Below are 12,665 nucleotides of genomic sequence, written 5' to 3'. Positions count from 1 at the left end.
AGTGAGTTCCAGGACAGCCAGGGCTACACAGAGAAACCCTGTCTTGAAAAAACCACAAACAAACAAACAAACATGAAAATGGAAAATTGGGTTTGGACCGAACATGTAAACCTGGCTTGTTGTCTTGCCCTAACTGATAGGGTCTAAATATTAACTGTTTATATAGTGTTCAGTGTTATGTTAGAGATGGTTTAAAGTAAACCCAGGAATATGCAAAAGTTATATACAGACACTGAACTCAGTGTAAGGGGTTTGAGCATCCATAGACTTGAGCATCAGAGGTTCGGAACTCTTATGATGGTAAATTTATCTGTGTGAATCCAATCTCAGTTTTGAACACACATCATCTCTTCCCCAAGAATTACCACGAGCTGGGCAGTGGTAGTGCATATCTTTAATCCCAGCACTTGGGAGGGGGAGGCAGGCGGATTTCTGAGTTCGAGGCCAGCCTGGTCTACAGAGTGAGTTCCAGGACAGCCAGGGCTATAGAGAAACCCTGTTTGGGGAGAAAAAAAAAAAAAAAAGAAAGAAAAGAATTACCATGATATAACAGCTTGTTTCTTGTTGGAGTGGGGTAGGGTGGTCTCAGGTGACTTCCAGCAATAGACCACAGGGGCTTGAGGCTGGGTAGGCTGGAACTGGGTTATGACAAAGCACATGTTAGAGCCAGGAGCCTGGATCTTAGGGGAGCCAGGGAGTAAGCTGCAGGAAGCAAGCTGCCCCTAGGTTCAGGATGGCTCTGGCTGGCAGCTCCTGGGTAGGAAAGGCCTGCCAGAATCATGAGCTCTGGGAGCTGGCTGGGACCAGAGAGGAAAAGATGGTCCATGGAGTCTCCCCCTATGGCCCGGCCATCACTGCTATCCTCCTCCTCCTTCCTCAGATCCTGGTAAAGACCATGATTCGGAAGCGCTCATTTGGGAACCCGTTTGAAGGTAGCCGCCGGGAGGAACGTTCCCTGTCAGCGCCTGGAAACCTGCTCACGTGAGTGACCCCCACCTTCCTTCCAGTGTTGGGAAGGGGTACTAGAAGCTAAGCCCTGGGCCATCCCAGGAGAGACACACTGGCTTTGCTATTGTGTCTTCCTCACCTCAGCCAGCATCCATCTATGGACAGTGTTACCCACCCTGAAGTTCCACCTTCCTCTGAGGACTTACTCTTTCACTGGGGGGGGGGGTCTCTGGGTTGTAGCACTCAGTGGCCGCAGAAACGGGATGGTTTCACTCTGGGCCCTTTCTATGTGAACACACGTGTCTGTTCACCTCAAAACGACCACCTCAATACAGGCTGTCTGGAAGATGCAAGGGTCTGCTGTCTAGCGTTCTGGGGGACATCCCCAGGGTCCCTTCTCATGTCCCCTTTCCCTCCCTCCGGCAATTCCAGCAAAAAACCAACCAGGGAGTGGGAGCCCTTGTCTGAGCCCAAGGTAAACGCCTGTCTGCCTGCCTGTGCCATTGCCTCCCCTCTGCTGGGGTCTGGGGGCGGTCAGCTGCAGAGCAAGCACGTGGGCATCTCCAGCAGGCAAGACGTGCCTTCAGCCTGGGCTGCTGTGCCTGGCTCACTGAGGGCCTCTGGGTTTCCAGCAAGGGGCATCCAGGGGCTTGGGTCCCACGGCGTGTCGTGCATGTGGGCTGGGCTGCGGTGCATGGCGCTCCACCCGGAATGCCTGCGAACTTACCCAGGTTCTTCAGGCCCACTGGATGGATAGCTGCATTGCCCATGCACGTCAATGGCGACGGGAGTCTGGTGTTGCTCTGGGGCCCGTGACCTAAGTACGCACACACAGAGCATAGGTCCGGCCTGCTGTATTCTGGGGCTCCTCATGAGGGTTCCTCTGAAACTCTCGTGGGTTAAAAGCTAGAAGTTATCTTAGCAGGATCTGGGCCATCTCCTGCCTGCCTGCATGTCTAGGCCCATGTAACCTACAACTTCTGGAGCAGATGAATGCTTTTGCCCCTGTAATGTTGGGTGGACCTGGTTGGTAACCCCGCTCCCCTGAGGGCCTGCATTAGGGTAGATATCCCAGTGTCCTCCTCGATGGCCCTGGTGAGGTTGCCAGACTCTATCGGGAACTCCTCTCAGCCACTTCCATTGTTAAAACTAGCTCAATGGGGGCCAGGGAGATCCTTTGTTAAATGATTGAAGACTTGAGCTCAATGCCCCAGAACTTCTGTAAAATGCCAGATGTGGTAGCATGAGGTCCCAGGGAGGTGGCGACAGGCAGGTCCCTAGAATTCACTGTTGAGCCCAGCTTCGAAGAACAAAGTTTTTCCTCGGACAGTACCCCAGGGGAAATTGCCTCAAGTTGACCTCTGGCCTGCATACATGTGTGATCGTGAACACAGACACACAGTGGCTTTGCCAAAGGCTGAGGCCGGTAGCTCTTTGGTAGAGTGCGTGCGCAAAGCTGTGGGTTTCATCATCCCCAGCCCTGGAAAACAAAGGAGAAGGTCAGCTTTACAGACACATGATTTTAACACTCCATAGCCCATCACTCTAAAGTGTGCGGTGGAGTCTTCCTGGCCAGCAGGATAGCTTCCGTCAGGGAGGAAACCTTCCTCCTCTGAGCTGTGTCTATGCACGTCTCATTTCCTAGCATCCACTGATGCCCGTCCAGTTTTCTACAGATGTGTACGTTCTGCGGGGTTTTTGTAAGTGGGTGATACAGTATGTGGCCTTTCACGTCTGGCTCCCCCGCTCTTTCTGTGACATGTCTTCAAGGCTTGTCCACAGTGCAGCTTATGCCAGCACTTCATGCCTTGTAACTGAGTAGTATTTAGCTGGGTGGCAGTATTTGGATCCATTGGTGGACAGCGTATCTGTCTAGGCTGTCACAAATGAGTGAACTTGCTGTAGTTCTTTGAATCAAGTTTCTCTTCCTTGGGAATTGCATTATATGAGGATGTTCATCGGCCACCTGGGCCTTAGGAGCTCATGTGATGTAAGAAAACACTTGCTGTTTGGGAAGATGTGTCTGAATTAGCAGCTAGGCAGATGGCCTCCTCATCCCCACCTTGTTCCCGGGTGACCTGTAGTTCCCACCTCTGTGTTACTGAGAAGTGAAGCCTTTCTCTGAGCAAACGCCTGCTGAAACCAAGGTTGCCTCTCAACTGGACTGTGAACAAATCTGTTCTTTGCTTCTTTGTTTATTTTCAATGAGGTTGAAGTGGCAATATTCCAACAGACTCAGCTTGCCTCAGTGCTGTACAGCTCCTTCTTTCCTTACTTGGTGGACACAGCATCTCCTTAGGTTGCCCGTGAGGGCTGGGAATTTGTAGGGCCTGTCCGCACCAGTCGGCAGCTTTGAGGGCAGACATCCTTCTCTGAAATTAAAAAGACCAGATAATGTAATTCCCAAATGTAGGTAGTTCCTTCTTGGGGACACGTGGATATCACAGTTCACCTTCCCTGTGTAGGGACCCAGTCCCCTGTTTGGGTAGAGCACACAAATCATGGTTGAGAATGGGGACAGTAGCCCTGAGTGACAAGGCTAATGGCTTTTCCCACGAAGCAGACTCGGCTGGAAGGAAGCCTGGGGCTGAGCCCTCTCCTTTAAGCTCCCCGGGATCTGGCTGGTGAAGCCCCATCCACGGCTGGCACACCAGGCAGGTCTAGTGGGGTTGTGAGGGCCTCTTCCTAGAAGGGAGAGATCTTCCTTCCCCTCCCAGGAGTCTTCCTATGAGCCTAGGGTGGTAGGCTGGTGTTGCAGGCTTTTCCTGAAGGCTCCATGTACCTGGCCGATTCATACAAGTCCTTGCCACTGCCTCAGGAGTTCACAGTGGAGTGACTGAGGACAGGTGTCACAGTTTGTGTTCTATAAACACTCCTAGCCTAGAGGGTAGAGAGAGGAGAGAGTGCTGTAGACCTCAGAGAACATACCCCACTGGAGGACCTTGGGGTGATTTGGGGTGTTCCCATAGGTCGCCTGTTCTATAGTTTTCTGCTCTTTCAGGTAAATCTTGCTTCTCCATTTACAGGGGAGGCAAAGTCGGCTTTGAAATATTTAAGTGAACAAATAGGAACGGGGAGAGCATCTAAAAGATCAGGTGTAACCCGTGGGAGCGTGGGAGCAGAGGCATGCAAAGGTGGGAGTCGGTCAGGGCCCCGCCATCATTTCTCCAAGCCTTAATGCTGGTTTTCTGTTCCGGTGAGCAGGAAGCAAGGCAGCGAAGACAGCCCCCGGGGCCCAGAGCCGGCCCCTGTGGGGGAGGAGGAAGTGCTCTTGTGAAAGGTGGTCCCTGCGTGGAAAGTTGGGGGGCTCCGGCCCCTGGCTCCCCACCACGCATGCCTCCACTGCAGCCCGAGGAGGTGATGGAGCCGGAGTAGCTGCGTGGACCACCTGACCTCGCATGCCTGGCTGTGTGGCCCTGCACGGGGCTGCTGCACCCTGCGTTTCCATAGCAGCATGTCCTACGGAAACCAAGCACGTGTGTAGAGCCTTGACTGTCGTCTCTGGTTATCTATTTTTTTGTTTTTGGGGTTTTTTTTTTGTTGTTGTTGCTGTTGTTTTTCTTGTGGTTTTTCTTTTTCCTTTTTTTCTTTCCCTTTGTTGTCTAAGGGGACAAAGAAAAAAAAAAAGGACTGGACTCCATGTCGTCGACTTTGGCCGCTGGCTGGCCGGACCGGCGGATGTGAGGAGTTACAAACCGAAACCAACATGCATTTTGGGACAATTGCTTTTTAAAATGTTTTTAATGCCAAAAACAAACAAACAAACAAAACCCCGCCCCCTCCATTGTGAATTCAGAACCATGTCAGATGTACCAGGTGAATGTGTGTGGGGTTTGAGCTGCGTGGAGAATCACGTGGGGCGACTCCTGCCGGCTGGGGCTACACTGAGGGGGGGCGGATTAGAAGGATCGGTGTGACCCACGTACAAACCCCATGCCTGGGCGCCGTCCAGGATCATGGAAAGACAGGGCTAGCCCTCAGTAGCTGCAGGGAACTTCGATGTCATTTATTTGTAATGAGGACTTTTTAAGTGGGTTTTTTTTTTTAATGGGTATAATTATAGTCAGGAAAACTACAAGGGCTTGCAGTTGAAATGCTCGAGGGGTACTTTGCATCCCTGAATGTGAGCATTCATCAGCTGTGGTGGCAGAGGTCTGTCTGGAGGGCTGAACACACTTCTTCATGTTAGCTGCCCCAACTGGGTTTCTGAGGTCGTCAGCTAAGCTAATTCTCTATGTAAATTGGCAAAAAAAAAAAAAACAAAACAAAACCCAAAAAACAAAAAAACAACCCACCAAAAAACCCAACAACTTCAGGGTGGAATCTGCTCTTTCATGTACATTACATGGCTTACGGCTCAAGAGATGTTTCCAAGTCTCTGACTAGCCAGAACTCCGGAGAGGTTCACAAGTTCCAAAGGTTGGAGCTTCCAGGATGGCTGTCCCTCCGTGCGGCTGTGTGACAGGGACCGAGAGCCGGTGAGACCTGTGCCTGTATATTAGCGGCTGCATTTGTTTATTGCCTGTGTATTCTAGAGACTGTAAACTTTCTTTACTTTTCCAGACTGTCTGGTCGGTACAATGAAAACATCAGTTTCCCCATGGGCCACTTAGGCAAGACTTGTCACTCAGCTTAGGATCAAAGCTGTAGTGTGACATCAGTGACATCAGGGTGCCATTGTAGAGCAAAGAGTCAAACCCCAGAGTGTTCCTCAGGGCAAAGGGCTTTCTTTTTTTGTTTTTTGTTTTTTGTTTTTTTCCTGTAGCCAGAAACCTAGAGAGCCAATAGGAACCTTTTTGACTTTCAACCAATATTGGAAGTTTGGTTGAAGTTTGGGTGTGACGACCCAGGGACACAGAAGCAAACAGGAAGTTAAAGGGGGGCTTCCAGACTGGTTTCCAGTGCTTTGGCTGTCTTTGCCAGTCAGTAATGGGGCCCAGACGACCGACTTCTGGCCTGTGCGGAGGCCAGGCCCTCCTGACTTCCTTCCGTATGGTTTGTTAAGCTCTTTACTGTGGTCTAGCCGCTGTCCCTGCTGTCACATAAGCAGTTAGGATCCAGGCACAGACTGCAGTGTGGGGAGGGTCTGTGTGACCAAGGACTTCCTGTCACTTTTCCCTTTTTAAAATTGAAGGAGGAACAACCCAGTAGCTCCACCCCTTCTGGCCACAGATGGCGGTCAGTTAGTTTGCAATAACCACCTTATGGTTAAAGCCAACAGGTCATACAGCTCGGTCCCAGCCCCGACTGCCTGGACGCTGAGCGGCCTGCTCGAGTAGGGCGGGCATGATACAGAGCTCTGCAGAATTCTTGTGTTTACACAACCCCTTTGGGCAATGCCGTGGTCTCTCCCGACAGAATGTCTTAAGATTGTCGGCCATCACGCAGCCACCAGCTGGTCAGGCAGAAGGAATCGAGAGGTCTGCATGGGTAACTTTTTTTCTTAAAGAAACACCAAAGAAAGCTGTGGAAAGGAGTGACCCCCCCCCCCACTCTGTTGCCCTCCCCCCACCCCCATCCTGCCCAGCTGCCGTGAAAAGTGTAAGAGGTCCGGCCATAACTAGAGCATTAGAGCACAAATAATTGTTTTTCAAAAGTACCATTAGTGAGGAGAGGAGCCAGGCAGAGTGGCTTTTCTCTGTGGGCAGATGGGCTGCCCACGATTCCTTCCGTGGCTGGTTCACCCGGGATTCACATGTAAGCAGCTTGGCCTGCACTTATGGCCTTGAAAGAAGCACAAGCCTTGTTCCTCTCTTTCTGTCTTTATTGCCTCCCCCCTCATGCGTCTCATAGGCTCCCAGAACACCTTACAGAGCCCCTTGTTCTCCCTTGGGGCTGCAGAGGCCACCTCCCAGGGTCTGGCCTTTCCAGGGGACAGAATCCTTATCCTTGAACCTTTCTAGGCGCAGGATAACATCTGTGCAAGTTGACACCAGGTTAGGCCTGCAACTCTCGTCCATCCTCCAGGGGGCGCACTTTACATTGCCAACCACAGCCTCCATTGGCTCCCAAGGTGCTAGGGAAGATCGTTGATTTCTGTCTTCTCCAGCTCTGTGGGCTCGAGTTTCGTGGGACTTGGGACTTTTATATTTGGTGACCAGTGCCCTCCGCTTCTGTTTGACTCCCCGTGACCTCTCTACTATGCATTTCCCTTTTTATCAGGTGTATAAAGTTAAATACTGTGTATTTATCACTTACAAGAACATGAACTTAAAAAAGATGAGCTTTCGGTTGTTTTTCCACAGGTGATCAAGCTTCTGTGTAAACTTGAAATAAACAGACAGCAAAATGGTGCAAAGCCCGGGCCTCTCGGGGGTTCTTCGGTTGGTAGCTGGTCCTTTGCAGCGTTTCTGCTTACACTGGTATTCCTTCCCTTAACATTGGCAGCAAGTCAGATGCCGGAGTCACAGCTCATCCCCCTGCCCCACCCCCACCGTATAAACTGCTCCCTGGTGAGCCAGCCGCCCAAAGGTTGAAGTGTGAAGGAGGTAAGGGGCGGACTCCGTGAGGTTGGCTAGGTGAGCAGCTGGGAGTGGCTGTCATCACATGAGACATGTCCCGAGGCCAGGCATTGTTTGTACAGGCTTCAAGCCTTACTCTGTGTCATCAGAGGGGGACAGGAGGCGAAATCTGAAAAGTCCCAATCCATGTTTCAGAAATATGGGTGTGGTACACACACCTGTAATCCCAGTACTTGGGAAGTGGAGGCAGGAGGATCCCAAGTTCAAGGCCATTCTGGGCTACATAGTGAGATGCTACCTAAAAGTAAGGGACAGGGACTGAGAGCCAAGAGAAGGTTCCAGAAATGCCACTGGGGTGTGTGTGTGTGTGTGTAAGCCATTTCCCAGGGTTCCTTACTGCAGGCTTGAGGGGCCTCAGGGAGTCCCAGCAGCCCATGCATGCATGTGTGAGTAAGGGATCCTGTCATCAACTCCTACCCTTCCTGGCTGTGCCCGTGAGCAGAGGTGCTGCCGCTGAATACGAGATGACCCGGGTGAGCGAGGCCAACAGTACCACAAATATCATCCCTCACACTCTGCAGTGGGACAGTGCCATCATGGGTTCTCAGCCCCTGAGATAGTCAACAAAGAATGACCCAGTCTTCTGTGACAGAAGTTGCTGTAACAGAGTGCCCCAAACTGTCTGATTTGCAAATAGAAATGCCCCAAATTTCTGGAGGCCAGGAACACCATTCCTGCAGATACTAGGTCTGCTGAGGTGTGCCCTCTCCTTCCAGGATGTCTAACACACAGAAGGAGCACAAAGCCACGAGTCCCTCTCTTAAGCCCTTTTGATAAGGCGCTTAAACCCATTCATGAAGGAGGAGTGCTTGTCTCCTCCAAGAGGCTCCGTCCCCTCATCTTCTCACGCCAGAGGTCCAGTTTCTAAAATGTGAATTTAGGGGGACCTACTCCCTAAAACTTCCAGTTCTATTTGATCTGTGTTTCGGTGACACCTAAAACATTTCTATGTGTATGTGTGTCTCTATGTATGCACGTGTCATATGGTTGCCTGTGAAGGAGAGGCAAATGTTATCCCCTCCCCTGGAGGTGGAGTTATGGTCAGTGGTGACACTCTGGACATGGGTGCTGGAGACTGAACTCAGGTCCTCTGCAAGAGCAGCAGGGGCTCTTAACCATATAGCCACCCCCTAGCCATATGATGTGACCTCTTAAAAAAAACAAAACAGCCCAGCAGTGGTGCTGCACGCTTTTAATTCCCGTACTTGAAGGCAGAGGCAGGCAGGTTTCTAGGAGTTCAAAGCCAGCCTGGTCTACAGCTTGAGTTCCAGGACAGCCAGGGCTACACAGAGAAACCCTGTCTCAAAAACAAACAAACAAACAAACAAACACAAACCAGAGTCTCCTTAAAACCATTTCATAAGTCTTGCCCCCAGCGCCATAAGAAACAAAACCTCTTGCCAGAAGCAACCTGCGCTTTCCTGAGCATGGTGGGCTAGCCCACAGTAGGAGTTACTACAGAGGCTGTCACACACAAATACAGACAGGAAGAGGCTCTCCAAAGCAAGGAGTCTCTTTAGAGATGGTGGAGGGTGCCGTGTGGGATGCGAGCGCCCTGTGGGTCAGGGCAGGACAGAGGCGGCATGTAGTTACAGCCAGAAAGCCAAGGCAAACTTTGAAAGGTAAAAAGAGGACTTATCCCGCTGTTGGGAAGTACAAGTTCTGGACACGGATTTACCTCAGGCAGAGACGGAAGCAGCGGTTAGAAACTCTAGCTACTCCTGGAAGTGACCTTCACTGCAAGAATGTGCATATACATTAATCTTACTAACAGGCAGACACCACACAAGGACCTCCCACCCCAGCCTTGCTTGGTGGCTCTGTTTGTATGCTGACAACTTTCATCATGTAAGGCGGATCCGGCTCACAAGCCGGGAGACAGCACAGACAAGGATCTTTTAAAAACATTATTTTCTTTAATGTTTGGTCCTAGGTCATTTCAACACAGCCCTTATGAAAGGAAAAGCTAACCCTGCCTTTATTCCAAGGACAACTTCTCTGGTCACAGGGAAGAGAAATAATATCCCAGGCCTCCTTACAGCACCTGGGGGAGCCTCCTTCCTTATAAAGTGCTTGGACAGAGCTGCTGTGCCTCCAAGGACTGGGCTTGTCCATAAGCCACAGCCGTGTCTCTGCTCCGATACTCCCCTTACCTCAGTACACTCACACTGTATAAACAACAGGTGATCCAGCCAACAGCACACAGAAATCCACTGTGTGTAGTGTGCAAATGACGCCCCCCCCAGACGCACAATGAGATTAATAGGGTTTCTTGGATGTCTTAGAGTTTGAGGCCAGCCTGAGATGTATACAATGAACCTGTAAAATGTAAAAATGCCAGAACTCCCGTGGGAAGTGGGTGCTGTTATGGACGTGTGGGATTCCAGCGCCCCTGGAGGTTGAAGCAGGAGCATCTTGAATCTGAAGCCCATCTGAGCTGCAGAGCAGGACCCGGGCTCAAAACCCACAAAAAACAATACAAGATGTGCTTGGGCAACCCTGAGTATTTGTGGAGTGGAGACCGAGTGAGACTCTGGAACCTTCTCTAGAGCGACAGATGCAGCAGCCAAGTCTCCCATATTTCTGCATCACGGGCTGAGTGGGGTTGAAATGTAGGGTTAGGCATCACTGGTCCGTCTCTCCGGAAAGACCCTGCGAAGAGAGGTAAATGAGTGACTGCCCAGCCCGTGTTGCCACCAGATCCCTAACCCCCTACGGCAGGCAGCGGCTTGGTGCCTCTCCTGAGGGCTTGTGGGGGGATCTTAGCCACAGAGGGGTCTCCAATTGGTTCAGGAGAGTCTCACAGTAAGGTACATAACCCTCGTTCTGAGGATGAATGAAAGTACCACGTGGATGGAGAGTCATTGTCAACAGTCAAGGCGTGACCGTGATAAATAGAAGATAAGACACAGCTGGGTTTTAAAGAGGGAGTCTATCTGAGGAGAGGAAAAGCCATGCTACCACAGGTGTAACTGCTGGGGTGATCAGCTGACCTGTGCCAGCCTTGGCAGAAGGGCCTTTGCTCGGTGCTCTCCGTGGGGACAAGGGACAAAGGCAAGGCGCTCACACTTCGTGGCCGCGCTGGGTACAGGTGCTTACCTGCTCGTAGTCTTCCACATACTTATATTTCTTGTCCCGGTAGTAGTATCTCTTCTTCATACAGTAGAGGACTATGACGTCACACAGCACGGTCGCCTGATTTAGCACAGAATAAACCAGGATGCTTTTAGCTGTTGCTTTATAAGACCCCCTTCCTCTGAGATCTAACCTACCAAGGAGGAATGGCATCTCCGTTTCTCTGCATCAGACTGGACTGAGACCAACCGACTTGGTCTCAGAGGTGGGATTTCTAGGGAGTCTTTCTCCTCACCCCAAACGGCATCCAGTCTAGAGTCAAGTCTGAGGTTTAGGGGAAGGACAGCGCTTGCTCACTAAGCTGCTGACGTAAGAAAGGTCCAGACAAGGAAACCACTCTAAAATACTCACCACCCCTAAGAGCGCCAAGCCGGAGCCAACGTTGATCATGGTCGGGATGATGTCAAATTTGCCGGCCTGCGGAAGACAGGAGGAGAACCAAAGTGTTCTAATGGGGGTGATGACAGAAAACAGGACAGTGGGAGGCTTTCTCTCTCCAAGCAGGGTTCAGAGGCGGGCCTACCTTTCCAAACACGATGATGTCAAAGCGGATGCCATATGCCTTGGTGAGTGTGCGCTGCTCGTTGCCAGCCAGGTCCCTGTAGTACTTGGCAAACCTGGAGGAAAAGAGGGTAGGGCGGAGAATAAGTGCGGATCTTGGGGTAGAGACTGTTAGCGCAGGACCCAAGTCCCTGGGCACAACTTGTCTTGGTTAACGAGTTGCTCCAGTGGCTTCGTGGACACCAAGCACCCCCCCTCCCCAGGTCAGCCTCCTAGTTAATGTGAGGCAATGTAGCAGGAGGAGCCAGAACCCCTCCCGGAGATGCAGAGGGACTCCCCTGCCACCAGCATCCTACCCCAGGATGGGAGCCCTCTTGCTCTGAACGGCCTTCCTGATGATACAGCTGGGTCGCCTGCCTCTCTCCAGGGCACCCTGTGCACTAACAGAACTTGTCAGCCAGTGGGGATCTACAAGACTGCATGGAAGGATGGGGACTGAGCCAGCCCTCAGGGCTAGAGCTTGGCTCCAGGTGGGATACACCACGCCTCAGGGCTCCCCCTCTGGCTACCACCTGCCATTTTAGTCTCATTGGCTGGATTGAGATACACAATTGAGATAAGACACTGACTCAACTCACCCTCCAGGCTATAGAATGCAAGCCGGGGAAGTCTGTAATCCCAGCAGCCCGGGGAAACTAAAAGGTGAACCAGTTCCTAAATATGCAACCACTCCATTCTAGATCCTCAACAGCTCCGGAAGAAACCTTGCCCCAACCACCGTCCTGCCCGGCCCCAGCCTTAGTTAGCTTTCTGTCCAAATCTCAAGCCTGGGATTTATCTGGTCCACAGTTTCTATGCTATTGGTCCAGGCTTGGGACCCTCAGGTGAAACTGGTGCTGGCGACAGGCTGGGTGTCCTGTGAGATCCGTCAACTTCTCAGTTCTAGGATTCCAAACCAAGCTTTAGGTCTCCACCGTGGTCCCTAAGAACCCTGAGACAGAGACAGAACCATACAAATCTGATCCCACCCTGGTGTGGGGGTTGGGGGGAGTTCAAATGGCTGCCCTAGTCCCAAAAAAGCCGCCTTATTACCCCACGCAAATTTGATACCACAAGCTACCACTAGAGGGAGTCAAGGGCTACTTTGAAAACTGACCTAGCAAATAAATGCTCGTTAACTGTACACAGGATTTGGCTGCTTTTGAAAAATGGCAATGGTGTTCCCAGGCCTCGCTCACATTCCCAGGTGTCCTGGATTTAATAGTGCCCCTTCTCAAGTTCATCTCCACCTATGGCCTGCAAAGGTGATCTTATTTTGCAGATGTAATTAGTTAAAGAGAGGTCATGCCAGATTAAGGTTAACACTAAATCTAATGTTCTTGAAGAGGAGATCGAACCAGCCCGGTCTACACAGCAAGTTCCTAGCCGTCCATAAAAAGAAGAGAGAGAGAAAAAAAAAAAAAACCCGCCGGGCGTGGTGGCGCACGCCTTTAATCCCAGCACTCGGGAGGCAGAGGCAGGCGGATTTCTGAGTTCGAGGCCAGCCTGGTCTACAAAGTG

General features: G+C 51.3%; 2 protein-coding genes across 5 annotated transcripts in view; one reads left to right on the top strand and one right to left on the bottom strand.

The window, feature by feature from the left end:
- Window positions 1–7,246, top strand: part of Camkk2 (calcium/calmodulin dependent protein kinase kinase 2) — a 50,534-nt gene extending 43,288 nt beyond the window's left edge. For 2 of the 4 annotated variants that reach the window (XM_021162227.2, XM_029477259.1), the window contains 2 exons: window positions 881–981; window positions 1,381–4,138. In XM_021162227.2, coding sequence (XP_021017886.1) covers window positions 881–981; window positions 1,381–1,705 — 426 coding nt within the window. In that variant the 3' untranslated portion in view covers window positions 1,706–4,138. The other 2 variants (XM_029477260.1, XM_021162228.1) reach the window with 2 other exon arrangements.
- Window positions 7,247–9,363: 2,117 nt separating this feature from the next.
- P2rx4 (purinergic receptor P2X 4) overlaps window positions 9,364–12,665 on the bottom strand; it is a 20,570-nt gene continuing 17,268 nt past the window's right edge. Inside the window, exons 9-12 of the mRNA XM_021162832.2 lie at window positions 11,128–11,221; window positions 10,956–11,021; window positions 10,569–10,664; window positions 9,364–10,121 (exon numbers count right to left, since the gene is read on the bottom strand). Coding sequence (XP_021018491.1) covers window positions 10,095–10,121; window positions 10,569–10,664; window positions 10,956–11,021; window positions 11,128–11,221 — 283 coding nt within the window. The 3' untranslated portion in view covers window positions 9,364–10,094. The remainder of the gene's footprint in view (window positions 10,122–10,568; window positions 10,665–10,955; window positions 11,022–11,127; window positions 11,222–12,665) is intronic.

This window comes from Mus caroli, chromosome 5 (assembly GCF_900094665.2).
Source record: "Mus caroli chromosome 5, CAROLI_EIJ_v1.1, whole genome shotgun sequence".
In the NCBI taxonomy this organism is placed as follows: Eukaryota; Metazoa; Chordata; class Mammalia; order Rodentia; family Muridae; genus Mus; species Mus caroli.
Note: the sequence above shows the minus strand (reverse complement) of the source record. Positions and strands in the feature narration are given on the sequence as shown.